This window comes from Hemitrygon akajei, chromosome 30 (genome assembly GCF_048418815.1).
Source record: "Hemitrygon akajei chromosome 30, sHemAka1.3, whole genome shotgun sequence".
In the NCBI taxonomy this organism is placed as follows: domain Eukaryota; kingdom Metazoa; phylum Chordata; class Chondrichthyes; order Myliobatiformes; family Dasyatidae; genus Hemitrygon; species Hemitrygon akajei.
Genome location: NC_133153.1, coordinates 40966392 through 40988227, shown reverse-complemented (window position 1 = coordinate 40988227; position 21836 = coordinate 40966392). Strand labels below are relative to the sequence as shown.

The window sequence follows — 21836 nt, the reverse complement described above, 5'->3', positions numbered from 1 at the left end:
GAGCCCAGGCCATTGCAGGGGGTATTGTGATATGTGACCTTTTAGTAATTTGGCAGCATTTTGTTAGGAATTGGGAGCAAAGTGTGCTTTTTGCATAAAGCCGCTTAAAGGTTCGCAGTCCTTGATCCCTAGCAGCAATAACAAGGAACCTCTTAAATAAGCTGGAAGGAATAATGGGAAACAGATTAGTTATTGAAATAAACTCTCTTCTTTGTAATTCAGTGGGCTTTAGGTTCCTGAAACACTTCAAATTTTCCAGTATTTTGAACTTTGGCTAATTCTGAAAGAAAGTGAGCCACATTGTATTGGGTAACTGACTCATGTCATCAATTAATTCCAATCTTAATGCTGGCTGCACTCAGATCTCCCTCTGAGCTGGTTTTGCTCATACTTTGGACTGCATGTGGGAGGATTTTTTAAAAAATTTGTTTGTGCTGTAGCCTGTGAGTTTGTGCCATTATTTCCCATGCTGAGCTCTTCTGTGAATAGTCACCGGCTGAGAGAAGCCTAGGGGAGAACCACGGAGAATTACGTTCTGCTTTAGGAAGGAAGTATTGGTTAGTTCTACTCTGCAATGTTATGGGTGCTCAGGGTAAAACTGGTCTTAAAATAAAGAACCTCCACCGAAAGAGAACTTTTTTAATGTAAAGTTTATGTAAGACATTCTTTGTTTCACTGTTGAGTTTAAGTGACCCAAGGTAAACACTGTATTAAATGTATCATGGACTTGACAGCTCCATGTGGTGATTTGATCCCTTCCTCGGGTTCTTTGCTGCTCATTACAATTGGTGGACCAGTGTAAAACCTGAAAAGCCTAGAAGTGTTGGGTCTGAAATTTTCCAGGGTTTCACCAAGTGAAGTCATGGCTGTTAAAGGTGAAGTGATGAAATCTGCTAGTGCTTCGGGGATAGTGGATCAAAGTGGAACTTTCTATGAATCAGTTGTAGATGCATCACAAGAAGCTCATGTCCAGCCAGTGAAGGCCAGTAGCGTGACTGGACATACAGTGAACAGGATCCAGAAATATGCTGGCTCCTTGTTTTAGCCTCAAAATACTTCCCAATATTGGCATTCCTGCTCAGCCACTTCCTATCCTGTCATGACAATTACAAACCACACAGCTTTTTCTCTGCTATGACAATTTTCCTTCATCCTTTCGTTATATAAAAATCCATTAATTACAAATTTATTGTAAAAGTGCTTGGGAACTGAGCAGAGAGGAGTGTAAGAGTAAGGTCTGCAGAGTGCCTAGTGGAGACGTGCTGCAGACTGTGATCTGACAGCCACCTTGGGCTGTGAAATGTCCTTGTCACACACAGGGTAAGTCTGGGTCCTCTTGCCGCTGCTGCATCAACTCATATATAAATAATGCCACAATAACAAGATTTAGAAGGCATTTAAAAGATTCCTGTTTATTGGGCCACTGGTTGATCAGGGCAGCTGCTTGTTTTGGGCAACTCTTAAAAAACAAAAACCAATCAAGAAAATTGCCAGGATTCTCTTCGTTTATTTGGGACAAGACGCCTCTTAATTTGGGCAGGAAAGTTGCCAAACATATTCTAGCTAGCTTTAGTTGCGTGCACTTGTGTGGCCGTTATATGCTACACTGTTACATACTTAGAATGAACAGTTTTTGAAATATTGTCAGTTGTGTGTGTTTGTGTTCAAAAAGCAGCGATTTTTGTCGCTGATAGTTGGTGAGAAATAAGCAGTAAGACAATTCTGAACTGTTTTGCTCCATGCAGTCTCAAGCATTCAGGCTTGGAGATGCCGGAAACTGCTGGGAGTGAAATTGATATGATTTCACTGCTTCAGCAAGTTAGAAAATGCAAAGTATTTGAAGGTAACGGCAGTCATCTTGAATATTGCAATGAAAATGAAGATTTGGAAGTTGCAGTTGTCTAAGGCATATGAAGGCAGTGCATTATCTGCACTAGGTGTCTATGCTGATTTTGTTCATTGCATACACTGGATAACTGCCTCCATCGATAACTATTAGGAATGAATACACCATTTTGTAGTACTGTAGAAATAATGGTAGTGTTCCAATTTGTTCTTTGTTTCATTTAAATACATAATTTGTTACTTAGTTTGTTTTTTTTATACCTTTTTAACTATTTCCATGGAACTTCAGTTAATTGGGGCATCCGCTTAGTTGGTCCCAATGTGTCCCAATTAACTGTAATCCACTGTAGTTTGTAATAAGGTTTTATATGATGAAAAGATTAACAAAATTGTTGTGGCAGGAAATATGTGCATGGTGTGTAATGGGCATGACAGGAGAGCAGGTGGCTGGGTAGGAATGCCAATATTGTAAAGTATTTTGTGGCTGAAATAAGGGCCCAGCATATTTCTGACTGGGGTCATGTTCACTGTGTCCAGTCACATTATAGGCCATCACTGGCTGATGTGAATTGCTTGTGGTCAATCTACAACTGATTCATGCAAGCTCCACTTTTGAATGAAAGAACAAGTGGAGGGTTATGTGAAAGAAGGGGTTAGATTGATCTTAGAGTAGGTTAAAAAGTCAGCACAACATGAAAGGGTACAGAAAAAATTACAAGGAGCAGCTGAGTTATAAGGAAAGATTGAATAAGTTAGAACATTATTCCCTGGAACATAGAAGATTGAGGGGAGATTAGACAGAGGTGTACAAAATTTTGAGAGTTCAGATAGGGTAAATGCAAGCAGGCTTTTTCTACTCGGGTTGGGTGAGACTAACCAGAGGTCATGGGTTAAGGGTGAAAGATGAAATGTTTAAGGGGAACATGAGGGGGGGTAGTGAGTGTGGAGCAAGCTGCCAGCATAAGTGGTGCGTGCAAGCTCGATTTCAATGTTTAAGGAAAGTTTGGAGGTATATAGATGGTAGGGAGTATGGAGGTCAATGGTCCTGGTGTAGGTCGATGGGAGTAGGCAGGTTGAATGGTTCAGCGTGGACTAGATGGGCTGACAAGCCTGTTTTGGTGCTACAGGTATCTATGACTCTATCACTAAGCTTTGATAGGGATTTGCTGTCCTTGTAATTTCTGCTGACTATAAGAATCTTACTGAAAGCAAATATTGGTGTTGCTGAAAGTATTAACATGCATGGCATCAAATCAAATCATCTCCAACAGGTCATTTAATGAGTAGACTTTGTCCTGAAGTTGAATCATCATCTTCCGAGCGATTTGGTACAATATCTTTGTATAAAGCTGATGTTGAAATTTTATGTTGACAGATAGAACAGTACAGCACAGTACAAACCCTTCGACTCTCAGTGTTGTGCCAACCCTTTAACTTACTCCAAGATCTAACTCGTTTATCTTGCATAGCCCTCCATTTTTGTATTATCCATGTGCCTATCTAAGAGTCTCTTAAATGTTCCTAATGTATCTGCCTCGACCACCACCCTGGCAACATGTTCAACACACCCATCACTCACTTTTTAAGAAAAAAGCTATCTTTGATGTCTTTCTCTCTCCTTCCCCCCCCCCCCCCCCCCCCCCCGAGTTGTTCTCACCAAAACACTTTAAAATGATGCCCCTTTGTTATTAGCCATTTCAGCCCTGGGATAAAAACCTCAGGCTGCCTGCTTAATCTATGCCTCTTAGCATGATCTTGCATTGCTTTGAATTTGTTCTGGCCAATATTTATTCATCAGCGAGCTGCAGAAACATCACATTGGTTTATAATTTAGTTGCTGTTTTTGAGACTTTGCCTAGTTGATGCTGTACTCTGTAAATAAACATTTGAGTGTACCATATTTTAGGATTCTATGAACCTGTGATGGCCTTGGTCTCATTTCCTTTCCTGATTGGGTGGGGGGGGTTGAATAATAAGTGTGTTGTTTAAGCTTTTACACTTTGATTTCTTACTTGAGGGAGGGACTGGAATTTCAAGATCTGTCCAAATGAAAATAAATGCTGTTTCATATTACCTTCCCTCATCAGGCATGAACAATGTAACACAGTTTGGAATTGACTCCATGTGCCCGTCTACTAGAGAAGACTTTGCAGAATTTGGAAAGCTCTTGAAAGAAAAGATCACACAGTTTGAAAAGTCTCTATATTATGTGGACTTCTTGGAAACATTACTCAGAGATATTAGCATTTCATGTAAGTTGATTCAGATTGTTTTGCTAGTTTGTATATTTTGAGCATTTCCAGATGCTAGTAACAATGCTGTGTCTTCTAATGAAGACCTCTTTAGTTTTCCAGATTCAAACATTGAAATTCAATATGACCAAAATGATCTGCCTCCAGGGTAATTTTGGTCTTAAACCTCATTTAGGATTCAAATTGGGTAATGTTATTCTGTTTGGGACTATATTGACAAAGTGCCATCATTGGAACAAAGAAGGGTCAGCTGTTGTGTTTTATCGTTGAGGAACTGGATTTCACCCAGTATCCCATAGCACCTGCTTGATGGATTCCAGGGTACCACGGTAGCATAGCAGTTAGCACGATGCCATTACAGCTCAGAGTTCGGAGTGGAGTTCCGGCAATGTCTGAAAGAAGTTTGTATGTTTTCCCCGTGACTGCATGGGTTTCCTCCCACATTCCAAAGACATAGGGGTTAGTAGATTATTTGGTCATTGTAAATTGTCCTGCAATTAGGCTCAGGTTAAATAGATGGATTGCTGGGTGGTGTGGCTCACTGGGCCAGAAAGGTGTATTCTGCACTGTATCTCTAAATAAATGTATAGATATTAGATGGGTAGATATTACTTTGATTGATCGCCCTTGTAGTACTTTTGGTTATAACATTGAAATGTTGCTGGATCCATGTGTTTCTCTGGTGTTTGCTGAAGCTCTGTGATTTTTATTTTTCAGTGGAAGCTGATGACTTGAAAAAATTGAACAGCTCTTTGACGACACTTTATAGTGAAAAGCTGAAACAGGAAAAGGTAAGGAAATACTGTGTTCTCTCCATTTTCCCCACCCCTAATCAGAGCTAAGAAAATGTTATTTTTAGGTTTTAAGTCAGAGATGGGGGTTATAAATTACTTCAGAACATTTGGGTCACAGTTAAGGGGCATATATGTTTTGACTTGTTGTCCAGTACAGTCACCACTAAGGGAGTTCAGGGTAAAGGTTCCACTTCAAAAACCAGATAATCAAGTTCTGGCTGATGTGGAAGGAGTGTTGTCTCTGGAGGAGATGTTAAGTTACTACCTCACAACATCTTTTCACTCGACTTCAGTAGATGGTAATTAAATCACTTCATCTACATTTACCCTGCATCCTCAACTTTCTTACTGCAAACAGCTCATCAGCAAGGCCGCTGGTTAACACTCTTCTCCACTCTTACAGCTTTCAATATGTCTTATATGTCTGACATATATAGATTCACAGAGCGCTACAGCTCAAACAGGCTATTTGGCTTATCTACTCTGTGCCGAGTTATGATTCTGCCTAGTCCCTTTGACCCACACCTGGTCCATAGCCCTCCATACCTTCCTCATCCATGTACTTATCCAAACTATCTTAAATGTTGTAATTGAATCTGTATCCACCACGTGCTGACAGCTCGTTCCACACTCGCCAAGAAGTTTCCCCTCATGTTCCCCTTAAACATTTCACCTTTCATCCTGAACCTGTGACCTCTAGTTCTAGTCTCCCACGACGTCAGTGGAAAAAGCCTGCTTGCATTTACCCTATGTATACTGTTCCATAAATTTTATATCTCTATCAAATCTCCCCTCATTCTCCTACATTCCGGGAATAAAGTCCCAACCTGTTCAGCCTTTCCCCTTAACTCAGGTCCTTAAGTCCTGGCAAAATCCTTGTAAATCACTCTGCACTCTCCCAGTTTTATTGATATCGTTCCTGTGACCAACAGAATACTCCAAATTACACCTTACCAACGTCTTAGACAACTCCTGTACTTAGTACTCAACAGTGAATGCTGATCAAAACTTAATACATAAATCAGACCATTAAAAACTTAAAATTCAAAGATTAAAGTACTTCCCACCCTACGAGAAAGCTAAGCATTGTTTTTTCTCAATTCAGTTCCCTTAGAGGACATTGAAGTCTCAGTGGAGTGCTGATTTTCTGGGATTGCACAAGAAATTGTCAAAATGGATTATTAGGTTGCCCAACCTGGCCAGGAAATCCTTAGTATAAGTACTGAGTGTTTAAACAAGTAATGATATGACTTGCATGATAACCTGTTGGCATTCAGGACCCTGCATTATGATTTTCCAGTGGTACTGTTGAAGCAATATGTCTAAATCCTCCTGCTCCAGAAAGGGTAAATAGGATCACATGAATTTATCTCCATTTTGGAACTACCTTTTAGCTTTACAGTATTTAAAGCTAAGCTTGCTCAGTTTGATACAGATTTGTTCATTCAGAAGAGATTGAGTTGTGCACTGCATCCTAAAGCTGTCATCCTTTTATGGCATTCTTGTGGGTTTGGAGGGTTGGTAGAAGATAAAATATTACCCAACAGTTTGGAAATGAGGTTGTAAGTGTGGGGGCATGGTGTTGATCATGGCTGGTTCTTCGCTTGCAAAGATCAGGAGGGATAAAGAGACTTCAAGAGCAAAGTCACAATCGTTGGAGACTGTAAAGGCGAATTCTGGAACAGTAGGGACACCAGAATAGCTGGGATGTGGGTGCTTGGGTAGTAGGATCCTTCCTGTGTCTCCTGTTCTCTTCAGCAGTCGCTCTTCTGATTCCTCAAAATTCTTGGCTGCTTCGTGGATTAGTGTTCTCCAGCAGTCTCTGTCACAAGCTGGCGGCTGCCACTCACTGACCTCGATATTTGCCTGAGAGAGCTGCTGCATAAGTTGGTCTTTGTTTCTTTTGCATAAGATACCACGATCTCTCTTGCCCTGAGAGAGTTCTCCACAGAGTACTGCTTTTAGTAACCTGAGGTTGTTCATGCGAGACACGTGGCCTGACCAGCAGAATGGCTTCAATGCTTGGACGTTGAGCCTTCTCCAGGACCTCATTGTTGGAAACACGATCTTGCCAGCTGATACTCATGATGGAGCACAGGCAATGCTGATGGAAGCACTTCAGCAACTGGATTTGCTTGTGGTACAAGACCCTGGCTTCGGAGCTGTATAGCAGTGTTGTGACAATGGCCACCCTGTACACCTAGATTTTTGTGGACAGACACAACTGGTGGTTCTTCCACACACGTTTCTGGAGGCGCTCAAAAGCACTCCTAGTTTTGGCGAGTCGATTGTCAACGTCCCTTACTACCATAGCATCGTTAGAAATGCCTAGGTAGGTGAACTGCTGAATCGTGGTAAGAGGGTGGTCGTCATGGTTATCCAGGGTGGGTTGTAAACGCCAAGAGGGTTCTTCTGATGAAGGATCATTGTTTTCTTTAGACTGACCATTAACTCGACAACCCTTGCAGCCTTGGCAAGCTGAGTGCAGCAGCCTGTAGCGTGTCCTGTGTGTGTGAGAAGAGCACAGTCTGCATATAGTAGCTCAAGAATGGGCTCTTGCATGATTTTTGTTCTGGCGAGAAGGTGGCGGAGGATGAAGATATTTCCATAAGTGTGGAACCCAATGTAGATGGTCTCCGAGGTGGTCTCTATTGCTTCCCATAGCATCATGCTCAAGAAGAAACAAGGACTGTTTGATGAAACCAACGCTGAGATCTGAAACCTCCAGAAGAAACGTTCCTCCCATCGTGGTGCTGTTTAGACCCGATAACCATGCGGCCAAGACACAATACAGTAGGCAGTACCCTCCAAGCCAAACTGAGACAGATGCAAATTGATTGGTGGACTGCTGTAGCAGAATGAATGCAGCACTATGCAGACACCAGCAACACCTGAGCCCTCTGTGCTGATCCTGCTGATAGACAAGGAAACCATCACAAAGTGATGGACAGAGCACTACAAGAACCTTTTCGGGGATAATTGTCAAGTACAAGAAGCATCCGTTGAAGTGATCCCCAGCCAACTCTGGATGAGGTCAAAGTTGCTTTTCCAAGCTGAAAAGCCATAAAGCCCCAGGCATTGATGGGATCCCAGTGGAAGCATACAAAATGGGTGGAAACATTCTCCTGAATTAAATCACAAACTGTTCATGCTCTGTCAGGAGAAAGGCTCAGTCTGAAATAACTTTAATTGTTTCTCCCTGAACAAGGGGGAGATACCAGCTTGCTCAAACTACAGAGGTGTTACCCTGCTGTCCACTGCTGGGAAGATCCTTGCAGAATTCTCTTGGGTAGATTCATTTCTACTCTTGCTGAAGGCAACGTCACAGAGAGTCAGTGCGAATTCAGAATGAACAGAAGCATATCTGGCATGATCTTTATCCTGTGCCAGAGACAGAAGTGTCCTGACAGAACTTGGGACTGGTCGTTGAGCTGACCAAGGGCTTTGATACAGCCAGCTGCTATGGTCTCTGGAAAATTCTTTTGAAGCTCGGCTGTCCCCCTGAAACTCCTCACCATCCTGCAGGAGCTCCATGAGGGCCAAAGCGGTCAGGTTAAACACAACGACCTGTCTGACCCAATCCCCATCAGTAAGGCTGTGTTTTGGCACCAACGCTCTTTGTCATCTTTTTTTGTGGGGGCATAGAGCATCACATCACATTACATTACAAAAGAATTGAGGTGAAACATCCTCAGGGCCAGAAGCTGGGAATTAAAATGGGTGAAATGTCAGTGGGAGCAAGCAGTGCTGAGTAAATATGGTCCACAGGTGGACATATGTGTACATTGTTTCACAATGCAATGTTAGCTTCCTAGAGAGAGAAATTTAGCTTGGATGCCGGCCCTTCAGCCCACATTGTGTGTGCTGATCAAGTACCAATCTGTACTTAACCCATTTCTATGTACTTGGCCTGAAACCCATGCCTTAGTGATGCAGGAAGTTCTCCAGATACTTCTTTGTTGTTAGAGGACTTACTTGTATCTCTACTCAGGCAGTGTGTTGAGATTTCAACTACTTTTCTGGGTGAAATTAGTCTTCCTTGTAACCCTGTGAAATCTCTTTCACCCTAAATATAAGCCCTGTGGCTTTTGCTAAAAACCTGTAAGTAATTGATCCTCTGCAAAATGCTGGTTTGCATAAAATCCCCTAATTCTAATGAGGCTGTTAGAAGGAGGAACACTTAAAATGTAGTGGAAATTATTTTGTGAGAGCATTGACACTGACTCTTGTGCTGCTTTTGTTCTGCCCTCTTGTGTATGTGGATTTTCCTTGGCTCTCTTTCAGTGCTGTCCATTGAGTCCCTAGATCTGAAATCCCATTCCTGCTCCTTATCACCTCGTTTGAAATGTCCTGTAAAATTTGCTTCATTCTTCGAGCATCTGTCCTTGGGTTTGGTGTTAGTTCTTTGATACTAGTCTTATGAAGACCCTTGTTGGTACAAGCAAGTCTACACACAAAATGCTAGTGGAACTCAGCAGGTTTGCAGCATCTATGGAGGGAATAACAGTCAGTGTTTCAGGCTGAGATCTTTCATCTGGATGGATGAGCTACTGAGTTCTTCAGCAATTTTGTGTATGTTTCTCTGGATTTCCAGCATCTGCAGAATCTCTTGTGTTTATGAGTTACTATATTTAAGTAAAAAGATAGGTTGACTGAGCTCAGGTTTTTCTCTTTGTAATGAAGGAAGGTAAGAGGTGACTTTGATAGAGGTGTACAAGATGATAAGAGACATAGATAGAGTGGATTGAGATAAAGCTAGACTTTTTCCCAGAGCAGAAATGTCTAGTACAAGGGTGCATAATTTTAAGGTGATTGGAAGAATGTATGGGTGGGGGTGTCAGGCAGTTTCTTTATGTACACAGAGTGGTGAGTGCATGGAACGCGCTGCTAGGGACAGTGATAGATACATTAGGGGCATTTGAAACACTTAGCTGGGCACATGTATGATAGAAAAATGGAGGGCTCTGTAGGAGAGAAGGGTTAGATTGATCTTAGAGTAGGTTAAAAGGTCAGCACAGTGTGGTGGGCCAAAGGGCCTGTACTGTGATATACTGTTCTATGTTTTTCTCAAATCTCCCAAATCTGACTTTATTTTTCTTCACACCCTTTAGCAAAACAAAGGCAAAAAGAAGAAAAAGGCGCCTGTGCTTGCGGGTGGATTTAAGGCAAATCTGAAGGATGATCTTGATGACTATGATTACACGCAGGAGTACGACGACTTCATGTGATCGCGTCCTCGTGACCAGGCTTCTTCCAGCATGTTTTTTTTTGTAGACTACCTTCTGCTGCTGGTTTGTCCCTGAGCTGCACAGAACCCTTGCATTGTTATGGGACTAGCTAGGACACTGGACACCCCATGGTAATATCAGCAGATTTTATTGCTGGTACCATAATTATGCATTGTTGCAGTCAGTGACAACATTCAGGTAGCACTGTGGAGAACATACCTGCATGGATTTGGGGTGGGTGGGGTGGGGAAGAGAGCTATATATTTGAAAAAAAAATCTGGAGCCTTGGAGTGTATGACTCGGCCTCTCTATTGTGACCTGAGCTGACGTAATAATCACGTTTATTGTGATACTGTAGAATTGCAGAGTCGAATTACTATTTTTAAAATTTCATGCATTTTGCCAGCTTTTCTTCTCTGAAACAATCTAACTAGAGATCCTGATTTTCCTTGACGTTGTGGCTTTTGGGTCGGTCTGCCTTAAGAGAACATGCCTTAAGTGTTCTCTCTGAATTGGGCTGATGGGGAGGAGCCATGTGACCTTCCTATGATGTTGCCCATTTTATGGCTGCACCTTTGGGAAACTGAAGACGTAAAGAAAATAACTTCTCCATTTACTCTTCCCTTGATCATTTTAAAGTAGATGATCTTGTCGCTGTGAGTAGGAACTTGTCGTGTTCAGCCTGGTTGCCACATTCCTGCATTAAAACAACAGTGGTCAAGCACACAGCGTACCTCACTGGCCATAAAGTACCCTGGGATGTCCTGAATTTGTGAGAGGACAGCAGAAGCCCATGCCCCTAAACAGGGATAAATTATTCTGTGGTTGGAGGAGAATTCATCCTTTGGGATTGGTGTCGTCACTTCATGGATGCTGTTGTGGGCAAAATCTTGTCACATTGACTACCACTTCACTGGCTTAGCTTGGGGAGGATTGGCAGACTGGATTGATGCCACTTGTTTTTCTAAACAGGATTATACTTTTTGAAGTCTTTGGCTTTAGGCAAGTCGGAGAAACACAGTGAGTCTTGAATGCTGCCTATTTGACTAGTCCTATCAGAGACCTGGCATTTTGTTTTAAACCATTTGTTGAAAGCCTTCTGTGTGGAAGTTGCCCTTGAAAAGAGGTTTTGAATCAAGGACGCTAGTGAAGGGGGAAAGGGTGGGCCGCAGTGAAGAAGTACTCTTCCAGTAATGGAACCGAATGCAGAAACTTCAGTGAGAATGTGCAGGCAGAAGTAGTGGTCTTCATTTTACATACCCCACTCGAGAGTTTTGGAATTAACTTCCTTGTGTGTAGTTAAATAAGGCACGTGCTGCTTACTCATTGTAACCCCCGACCAGTCCTCCGTAATGGGTTGGAAATGCTTGTGAAGTGGCACCAGTGCAGTGTATGTTCAGTTTATTAATTTTAACTGCACTTTACCTAAATTTTGCATTGATCATGAGGTGCTTTTGCAACCCAATGTAATTTCATAGTATGGGAAATAATGCATTATTTTTCAAGTCCCCACAGAATTATTTTAGTTGGTGATTGTGTATTTGTGGTCTTAATAGCTTTTAGGAATAGCTCTTGTACTGTCCATCTCTCTACCCTTCCCAAATTTATTTTACAAAACACAATTTCTTACAGTCTATTGATCAGCACAACAGATGAGTAATTTATTTTTATATTAACCTCATCTGTTGCTGATTAGTTGGGAAGGCATAACTACATGTGAACATAATTGGACATTTGCTATGTTTTGGGATAATAAATGAGTATTAATTATTTCCTGCATTGTTTTTCATGGCCTTCAGAAAATGTGAAACAAAGCTGGTTGTGCTTTAGAGGTTGCATGTTCCCATCTGTTGTCGCAGTTGTTTCTGATTGAAAGGGAACTGCTGTTCTCATCTGGGGCTTCACTCCTGTGCAAATTCAAATAGTTGTGCCTGATATCTGGGTTTTTAACTGCAAATTATTTACCTCTAGGAGGACACATGGTGACAATGCAGACTGAAACACGTTTCTTCAAGGTTTCATATTGAACTGCTGATACCAGCAGGCATACTTGACCCTTCACCCACCTGAGTGGTTATCAGCTGTGGAAAGTTTTGGCAGCACTGTTGCACAAACTTCCCCCTGCAGGTCTACCTTTTGCTCATCAACTTTCATTGGTGCATCTGAACCTCCATTTTTTAGCAGATGATTCAATCCCCATGAAATCATGCATTGTGCCTGCCTAGATATGTGTAGGTGAGATGGTACTAATGTGTGAAGTTTGTATTTTGCCATGCAGACAACTAATCTTAAGGCACACATTCTGAAATGTGGCCAAATGCTGGAAGCTGGGAGATGCCATTTCTAGGTATTCTGTGCAATTGTTCATAGCCTGAGATGGTGCAAACCAGTGAAATGATGTGCACAACAGAGAATGTTAGAAAGAATACAATGTTTTATTCATATTTTTGGTTTCACCCAGTGTATTTGGTGCTAGTGTCATGTTCTGGCTTGGACTTAAATTCACAATTGTTTAAGGTTAAATACATGGTAGTCACTTTAATACCACTGAGGAACCCAGCCTGTACTGCACTTTGCTCAACTGCTGTTTCCAGTAGCAGCTTTACTTATTATACACTGGGTCCTCACTAAACATCCACTGAGAAATAGTGAAAGCCAAACCTATATACATAATTACATTTTTTACATGTATTGAGCTTCAACACAAACGTTTAAGAGTACAAATAGCTAGCTGGCAATGCTGTCTTTCAGATAACATCTCGTCTGGGGTTCTTTAAGAAGCTTGTTTGCTACGTCTGTGAAATTGTGCTCGTAAGCCATTTTGTAAAACAGGTAGACATCCTCACAGTACTGAAGTAACCGCTTTAGGTTCTGACTTGCTCCGGCATCTCCCTTATGTTGTTTAAATCTGGAAGTATTAAAAAAAAAACTTTGTAAGAATTTCCAATCCTGCACAAGGAAATCCTTTATTTATTGTCTGGGTTCTCTCTCTACTGCCTTCAAGACAAAACTTCCTGTAGCCCAATGAATTTTTAGTTTGGCTTAATCAATCTTATTTTTAATCTCTGATCTAGGAATCAGCACAGACGTGTAAAAACAGCCTTTAAATGCACAAGCTAAGACAATGGGCCGCAGTTTTATTTATTCAATAATGATTGTGGATGCATGAGCCCTGAAATGAAAAAAAGTAGTTAAGAAAACAATGTTGGTAGGTCTGGATTCTTTGGGTAAAGACAGGCATGAACCATATGGAATTTTATAATACAGCTGCTCCCCAGGTTACAACAATGTTTTGTTCCTGTGAACTGTTGGTAAGTCAGAAATGCAGCCGCCAGCCTGGCAGAAGGTGCCCATAGCTTCACAGCAGTCAGCAAATCCATCCCGTCAAGTCTCCGAAAAACAGGTGGTGGTGTGTATTTCAGGTGTTTGTATCTGTATCTGTAACATGCTTTTATTTATTCCTTCCACTGACATCAGTGGATATTCTCATTCCAGTGTAACACCAGCAATCAGGAATGACTATCTCCCACTTCACAGCTGATTACCCAGTGGGCTGAGTACCATCCAGTCTGTGATGGGGTTCGTCATTGGCTGTTAGCATGAAGCATTATTTACAGGGAGTCAGCGATTCAAATATTTTATAGTCAGGCAGAAGGAATCATGCCCCACAATAGAAGATGTGCTCATGTAAAGTCATTAATTCCAGTTTATTCAAACAGTGAAAACACTGGCTTCCAAATTTTACTCTCTCTACCAATATTGTCACATTTCATTTTTTTCCTAACTGGTTCGAAGGAATCTAAATGCGTAAATAAACACTTTTCTCACCCCTTACAAATTATTTGTGCTTTCTTGTCCTTGTGTTTTGTCTCACAATTCTCTCTTTCTAACCAAATAGCTTTCATAATGATACTCACTTGGTAGAAATCTCTTCAAACAGGCTGGGCTGTAGCTGGTGCTGTTGCTTAAACTCCTCCAGGTAGGCAAAATCGCCAGAGACAATCACATGCTGATACAGAACCTCTGCCCAATCAGGGATAAAGTCGTATGCCTCCGCAAGTATAGAAGCCTGGAAGGATAGAGAGAGGACGAGTTCTACAGTTAAGGTACGCATTTCCATTCACCAAGAAGCATCTAAGACTTGGCTTCTGTGACTTATAGGTACCTTGCCGCTGTTGTAAATGTACAACTAGTTTAATTGTTGCTAGTAAAGATGTTTTCTCAAATTCCAACATGCCCCTACCAACATAGCCTTTCTTCTATGTGTCTCTATAAGAACCTCTTAAATGACCCTAATGTATCTAGAATACAGAACATTACAGCACAGTACAGGCCCTTTTGCCTGCAATGTTGTATTGACCTCTTAACCTACTCCAAGATCAGTATTAGCCTTCACTCCTACATAGCCTTCCATTTTCAATTATCCATGTGCCTATCCAAGAGTCTCTTAATAGATCTGCTGCTACCACCAGCACTTGCAACTCTGGGAGGGGGGGGGAAGGACCCTCCCTTTGATATCCTTCTCCTGCACCCCCTCCCCCCCCCCAATATTTTAATCCAATCACCTTGAAATTATGCCCTTTCATATTAACCATTTCTGCCCTGGTAAAAAGCCACTGGCTGTTCACTCTGTCTATACCTCTTATTTATAGATCTCTCTCAAGCCACCTCTCAAACTGTTCAATCGTTCTGGGCATTCCAGCCCCAAGTTGTCCCAGTCAAACCATTACAATCCAATATGGGCCCTTTCACCTATGCCATGATCAAATTAACCTTTCCACTTTTCTTACATCTGTGTGCCAATTGGGGATCTCTTAAATGCCCCTAATGTATCTGCTTTTACCATCATCCATGCCTGACCTGTGTGTTCCAAGCATCCATCACACTCCATGATGGGGGGGAGAGGGAGCTATCTCTGACGTTTCCTGAAACTTTCCTCCGCTCTTAAATTAATGGCTACTATCATCCAAGGGAAAAAAGCTGTCCACTCTTATCTATGCCTCTCATAATCTTACTCACCCAGTCACCCCAAAGAGAAAAGTCCTAGCTCATGCAGCCTTTCCTCATAAGGCATGCTCTTTAATCCAGGCATCATCCTGACAAATCTCCTCTCCACTTTCTCTAAAGCTTCCACAACTATGAGGTGACCAGAACTGAACACAATAATACAACTGTGGTCTAATAAGTCTTAGAGCTGCAACTTACCTCACGGCTCTGAACTCAATACCCCAAGTAAAGAAGGCCAACACACCATAGGTCCTTTCACCTTGTTTGGCAACTTTGAGGAATCTATGGATGTGAACTGCAAGATCCCTCATTGTTTCTCAACACTGCTGAATCCTGCCATTAACCTTCCAAGGTGAATCACTTCATACTTTTCCTGGTTGAATTCCATCTACCATTTCTCAGCCCAGCTCTGCATCCAAAGAATGTCCCTTTGCAACCTACAACAACTTTAGAACATAGAATAGTACAGCACAGTACAGGCCCTTTGGCCCATAATGTGCCAACCCTTAAACCCTGCCTCCCATATCACCCCCCCACACCTTAAATTTCACTATTTTATTTGCCTCCACCACAGACACAAGCAATGCATTCCACACACCAACCACTCTGAGTAAAAAACCTTCCTCTAATATCCCCCTTGAACTTTCCACCCCTTACTTTAAAGCCATGTCCTCTTGTACTGAGCAGTGGTGCCCTGGGGAAGAGGCGCTGGCTGTCCACTCTGTCTATTCCTCTTAATATCTTGTACACCTCTATCATGTCTCCTCTCATCCTCCTTCTCTCCAAAGAGTAAAGCCCTAGCTCCCTTAATCTCTGATCATAATCCATACTCTCTAAACCAGGCAGCATCCTGGTAAATCTCCTCTGTACCCTTCCTATAGTGAGGCGACCAGAACTGGACACGGTATTCCAAGTGTTGGAGTTCCTCCAGCATTTTCTGTGTGTTGCTTTGTCTTTTAAAAGCAAGCTTGCACAGTTGTGCCTCGTTCGAACTGTTAGGAAATGACCTTCCATAACACCACCAACTTTCATGTCATCTGCAGACTTACCAGCTCCTCCAAGTCATTTATAAATACCACAAAGAAGAGGGACTGACCTATCCCACAGGCAGTGACACAGATCAGTCATGTTTGCAACATGAAATGATAATTACGGAATGCTACAATTAACCATGTAAGAGGGCAATTCCCAGTACCTGATAGAACCTTGGTAAGGAAAGGATGCAAGTCATCAAATCATTTCTCTGCCGATTAATTAACTGCACATTCTGGTTGTTGTTTACAAAGTGGAGCTGCAGGGTCACCAGTTTGGCCAGTTTCACACATTGAGCGGCACGGCGGATACACGAATCCTAGGAACAGCAGGGCAAACATTTCAAAATAATGAAATTTCAAGTGACTGCTCCCAGTGAATAGATTCTATGTCACATTAAGGTCATATCTAATAATTGTAGACAGCTGATTGTAGAGTGTGTTCATTTGAGAACTCCTCGTATTTGAATCCAAGTGATAGAGGCATTTACAATTATGGTGGTTATTCTTGGGTGGATATAGGAACTAGAATTAGAATCAGGTTTATTATAAGTGACATATGTCATGACATTTGTTTCATGGCCAGAAGTACGGTACAAGATGAAAAATATTATAAATTACAATAAGAGTATATATAAGAGCACAGAGCAAAATCATAATAAAGATAAATAATAAAAAGTGAATGCCTGGAATGGAGGGATGTGGTTATAAGGAGAGACTGGGTATGGCTGGATTTATTCTCACTGGAATGTAGAAGGCTGAGGTTTGACCTTAGAGAGATTTATAACAATAAATATCGTGGATAGTCTTTTTGCTAAGTCTTCAACTGGAGGGCACAGGTTTAATACAGGATATCGGAGGGGCATTTTTCACACAGGTTGGTGGGTATCTGGAATAGGCTACCAGAGGGGGTAGTAAAGGTATTGAACAAATAATAACACATTATTGATCCTGAGTGGGAAATTATTTTGTTACAGCAGCAACATTTAAAAGCACACTTAGCAGTGTGGAGACTTCTAGTAAGCTACAGAATAATAATATACACAATGTATGAAATAATCAAACACTATTGTACTGTGATGTGTGTTCTCCTAATTGGATAGGAAGATGGGCCGAAGACAGGCAAATGGAATTAGGGTTAACAGGGACTGCAGTCAACCTGGACCAAGTACGTTTCTGCACAGCACTGATCCGAGTCCACAAAGGATTAGACGCAGAGTGCAAGAGTTGTGAAACATTTCCGTACTCATTCAAGTATTTTTCTGGGCTTCTGCACAAGGATGAAGAACCCTATGACATCACTTGTGAATGTAAACAAAGATTCTTGATCAAGGCAAGCTGTTCAATGGAGGATCAGGTGATATTTTAATCTATCAGTCATAATAAATGTATCCAGAACAAGCAGCAAGGAAATCCCCATATATTTTGAATGAAGTATTAAAGCAGGGACTCCGTTGTTCTCTCAGGTCCACTACAATTATTCCAGAACAAAGCCTGAAGAGCTATCGCCAGCAGCAGAGCAAGACTTGACCCTCAACTAATGTATCTGCCTCTACCACCAGCCCGTTCCACACACGCAAGATAATTGTTCAACCAGTGATAAAAGGAATACCCATTGTGTACAATGCAGATTAGAAATTACTTTTGCACAATTGGTCAATGTCATTTGCACCTTCACAGAGTTCATGCAAAAACAGGATATGGATTATAAAGAATTATATGATTCACTTGCTTTGAAACAAGTGAATTAAATCTTATGTAGTATAATTTATTTTAGCAGCTACAGATTTTCATTTTTGTTACATGACAATATTTGGGAAAACGGTGAGGAGGTTAAAGATGGAAACTGAATTACCAAGTCTGAATGGCTCTTTTTGGGATTCTGCCTCCAAACACAAAAAAGGCCTGGCACTTAGACCCATATGTCCTCAAGATGAGCAGAATTAGACCATTTGGACCATCGTCTTCTTCACTATTTGATCATGGTTGATTTATTTCCCTCTCAATGCCATTATTCCAGATTCTTCCCATAACCTTCGGCACCCTTACTAATCAAGAACCTATCAACCTTTGCTTTACACGTCACTATATATAATTCCTTAATTGGAATTGGCAATAGCTGGTGAGTGGCCCAAAGCCTTTACAATGACTACAAGTCAAATCAAGGATGTGATGGATGCCTGGGTGGGTGCAAAGCTTACAATAGTGGTAAAGTTCATCCACCAAGCTTACTATCAACACACATTTGCTGCAGTGTGCACCATTGACAAAATGAACTGCAGTTATTTGCCCAGGCAACGCTGACAACACCTTACGACTACTGCCACCGAGGACAAGGTCTTCAGAGTACATGAAATGCCAAAACCTCCCTAAAGCTGTGCGCCCTTCTGACTTGGAAATATTTATTCCTTCATCAGTACTGGGACTAAATCCTGAAACACTATGCAATAGCACTGGTGGAGGGGTTCAAGGAGGGTTCTTTAGACAGAGGGTGGCGAATCTGGGCAATTCATTGCCAGAGATGGCTATGGAGGTCAAGTCATTGGGTAAATTTAAAGGAGAGGTTGATAGGTTCTTGACTAGACAGTCAAAGATTACAGGGAGGAGAATAGGGTTGAGAGGGATAATAAATCAGCCATAATGGAATGGCAGACTCAATGGGCTGAATGTCCTCATTCTGCTCCTGTGTCTAATGGAGGCTCACAATCTAGCAATAAACGCTGGTGATACATGTAAATGTTTCTAGCATCTCGTGTTTACATTAAAGATTCCTTGTGATCTAACCATGAACTGTATTAGTCTCTTATCTATAATGGAAACTCATGGAAATAATGATTTTTATTGCCTGTAAGTCAGTATCTTTCAGATACTTTTAACATTCACATTAATGTCATTCTTAAAATTAAGTTGTAATGACTATCATTGAGTCCTCTGAAATTTTGCTTATTTTCCAAATCGGTTATTATCATAGACATATGTCATGAAATTTGTTATTTTGTGGTACCACATAACAATTACAGCATGGAAACAGGCCACCTCGGCCCTTCTAGTCCGTGCCGAACGCTTACTCTCACCTAGTCCCACCAACCTGCACTCAGCCCATAACCGTCCATTTCTTTCATGTCCATATACCTATCCAATTTTTTTAAAATGACAATATCGAACCTGCCTCTACCACTTCTACTGTAAGTATCAAGACATAAAAAGTTACAATAAGAAATATATTAAGTAGTACAGAAAAGTGTACTAAATTTTTGTTTTTCCAGCTTCTGTTTTCTGAACTACTTCACTGGGAAACACTGCTGAGTATCCATCTTAATAAAGCAATTCATGACAAAGCTCTGACATTTTAACAATATACACCTATACAAGAAAACATTTTCCTTATGTTTTGTTACCACTGAGAAACATCTGAGATTGAATTGGAGCTGACAATTTGAGCTCAAAGCACCAAGATGTTTATTTACCTTTGAATAACTCTCAGCAGCATCTTTGAGAAAAGACAGAATCTTCGCCAAAGATTTCTTCAACTCAGGCGTTACCTCTGAAACGTGAGAAAGACAGTATGATAAGTACCAAGCAGACAATTGCACAGAGATCAATTCTTGAAAAAGCTCACTGGACTATATAAAGAGGATTCTGAAGCTTAATTAGAAAGTTTATTTTCAACAGTAAAATTTGGATTAAAGCAAATAATGTAGAAAATAATTTGATTCATTAAATGCTCCACTGTCTAAATTTTAAAACTCAGCTGAAAATTTAATTCAGACTCAATTATAACATTTTCCATTAATACCATTAATATATCAATTAACCCAAATCCCAAACAATGGTCCATTACTTATTGAGTTACAGCATGAAACAGGACCTTATGACACATTGCGCTATACTGCCCAGCAATCTCCAATTTAACCCTAGCTTAATCAAAGTACAATTACAATGACTGATTAACCTACCAACCAGTAGGTCTTTGGACTGTGGTAGGAAACCCACGTGGTCATGGGGGAATATACAAATTCCATACAGATAGTGGTAGGAACTGAACCCAGATCACTGAGACTGTTATTCGCTGTACCAATCACTACACTACTGTGCTGCCCCTTGTTGAAATAACATTATAGCTAGATGGAGATAAACTCATAAGCCTCAGTACTGGTAATCTGGGTTTTCACATGACAAATCAGTTTACTCTAATTTGAAAGGGCCAGTCCAGGAGTAATGCCCAAATTCAGTTATACCTGTTGTTTTCTCATTATATGTTAAGATTTCCTAAGATTTATTTTCCTAACTGGCCCATACTATGGAAATAGCCATGGGGTCTGATACTGTGAATTACTTATTACTGTGACACAGCTCCACTGGGTCTACGCTGGCTTCCAGACTGAGCAATCCTCTCGGTACCAGAGCTTGCTGCTTATTTCCCGTTACCCCTTCAACCTATTGTCCAGCACGTGGCATGGGGCACTGCACAATAGCATAACAGTTAGTGTAACACTATTACAGATCCAGTGACCTGGGTTCAATTCCGCCGCTGTCAGTAAGGATTCACCCTGTGACCGCCGAGGTTTCCTCACACAGTCCTAAGATGTACAGGTTAGTAGGTTAATTGGGTGCATTTGGGTTTATTAGGCTGGAAGGGCCTGTCACTGCGCTGTATTTCTAAATAAACTGAATGGCCTCCACAGAGACTCACCCCAGGGCTGCGACTCAATGAGCTTCAGCTGGACCCGGGCTGCACTTTCATGGTTCTCTCCAATCTCACGACACATGCTGAAGCAGAAGGCCACCATGTTGTGCTTCTCACTGTCGCCAGGCAGGCAGCGTTTGATGTAGTCCAGCAGAGCCGCCTTCAGGCCTCCATTCTACATTTCAGCAAAAAGAAACTTGCAAAACTTACTTCAAGGGAATTAACTAATAAGACTGGCAAAGTTGAGGAATGGGAAGTGTTGGTTTAATGGTTAGGAACCTTACACAATGAGCTCCTAAACACCAGAGATTCTGCTGGTGCTGGAAATCCAGACTGACACACACAAGTTGCTGAAGGAACTTAGTAATTCTGGCAGCATCTAATAAAAGGCCACAAGACATAGGAGCTGAATTAGGCCACTCAGCCCATCAAGTCTATTCTACCATTCCATCATGGCTGACTTATTATCCCCCTCGACCCCATTCTCCTGCTTTCTCCCATTAACCTTTGACACCCTGACTAACCAAGAACCTATCAAACTCTGCTTTAAATATACCTAACGATTTGCCTCCATAGCCATCTGTGGCATTAAATTTCACAGATTCACCACCCTCTGGCTAAAGAAATTCCTTCTCATCTTTGTTCTAAATGGACACCCCTCTGTTTTCAGGCAGTACTTTCTACTCCTACACTCTGCCACTAAAGGAAACGATAATTCTGTCTCGGGTTTTCAATATTCAAAAGGATTCAATGAGATTCTCCCTCATTTTTCTAAACTCCAGCGAGTACAGACCCAGAGCCATAAACACTCCTCATACATTAAACCTTTCATTCCTGGAACGATTCTCATGAACCACCTCTAGACCCTCTCCAATGGCAGCACATCTATTCTTAGATGAGGGGCCCAGAACTGCTCACGATACTCCATGCAGTCTGACCAAGGCCTTATACAGTCTGAGCATTACATTCTTGCTCTTATATTCTTATATTCT

General features: G+C 41.4%; 2 protein-coding genes and 1 long non-coding RNA gene across 3 annotated transcripts in view; 2 read left to right on the top strand and 1 right to left on the bottom strand.

The window, feature by feature from the left end:
• The window catches only part of eif3ja (eukaryotic translation initiation factor 3, subunit Ja), a 34124-nt gene extending 23774 nt beyond the window's left edge, over positions 1 to 10350 (top strand). Inside the window, exons 6-8 of the mRNA XM_073032677.1 lie at positions 3933 to 4097; positions 4815 to 4888; positions 10003 to 10350. Of these exons, the coding sequence (XP_072888778.1) occupies positions 3933 to 4097; positions 4815 to 4888; positions 10003 to 10119 (356 nt within the window). The 3' untranslated portion in view covers positions 10120 to 10350. The remainder of the gene's footprint in view (positions 1 to 3932; positions 4098 to 4814; positions 4889 to 10002) is intronic.
• A 2185-nt stretch (positions 10351 to 12535) lies between these two features.
• spg11 (SPG11 vesicle trafficking associated, spatacsin) overlaps positions 12536 to 21836 on the bottom strand; it is a 190141-nt gene continuing 180840 nt past the window's right edge. The window contains exons 36-40 of the mRNA XM_073032676.1: positions 20851 to 21019; positions 19625 to 19701; positions 16322 to 16477; positions 14037 to 14188; positions 12536 to 13027 (exon numbers count right to left, since the gene is read on the bottom strand). Of these exons, the coding sequence (XP_072888777.1) occupies positions 12847 to 13027; positions 14037 to 14188; positions 16322 to 16477; positions 19625 to 19701; positions 20851 to 21019 (735 nt within the window). The 3' untranslated portion in view covers positions 12536 to 12846. The remainder of the gene's footprint in view (positions 13028 to 14036; positions 14189 to 16321; positions 16478 to 19624; positions 19702 to 20850; positions 21020 to 21836) is intronic.
• LOC140718654 (uncharacterized) lies at positions 14093 to 19074 on the top strand. The gene is made up of 2 exons (XR_012096759.1): positions 14093 to 14225; positions 17261 to 19074. It is a non-coding gene; the product is annotated as an uncharacterized lncRNA (long non-coding RNA).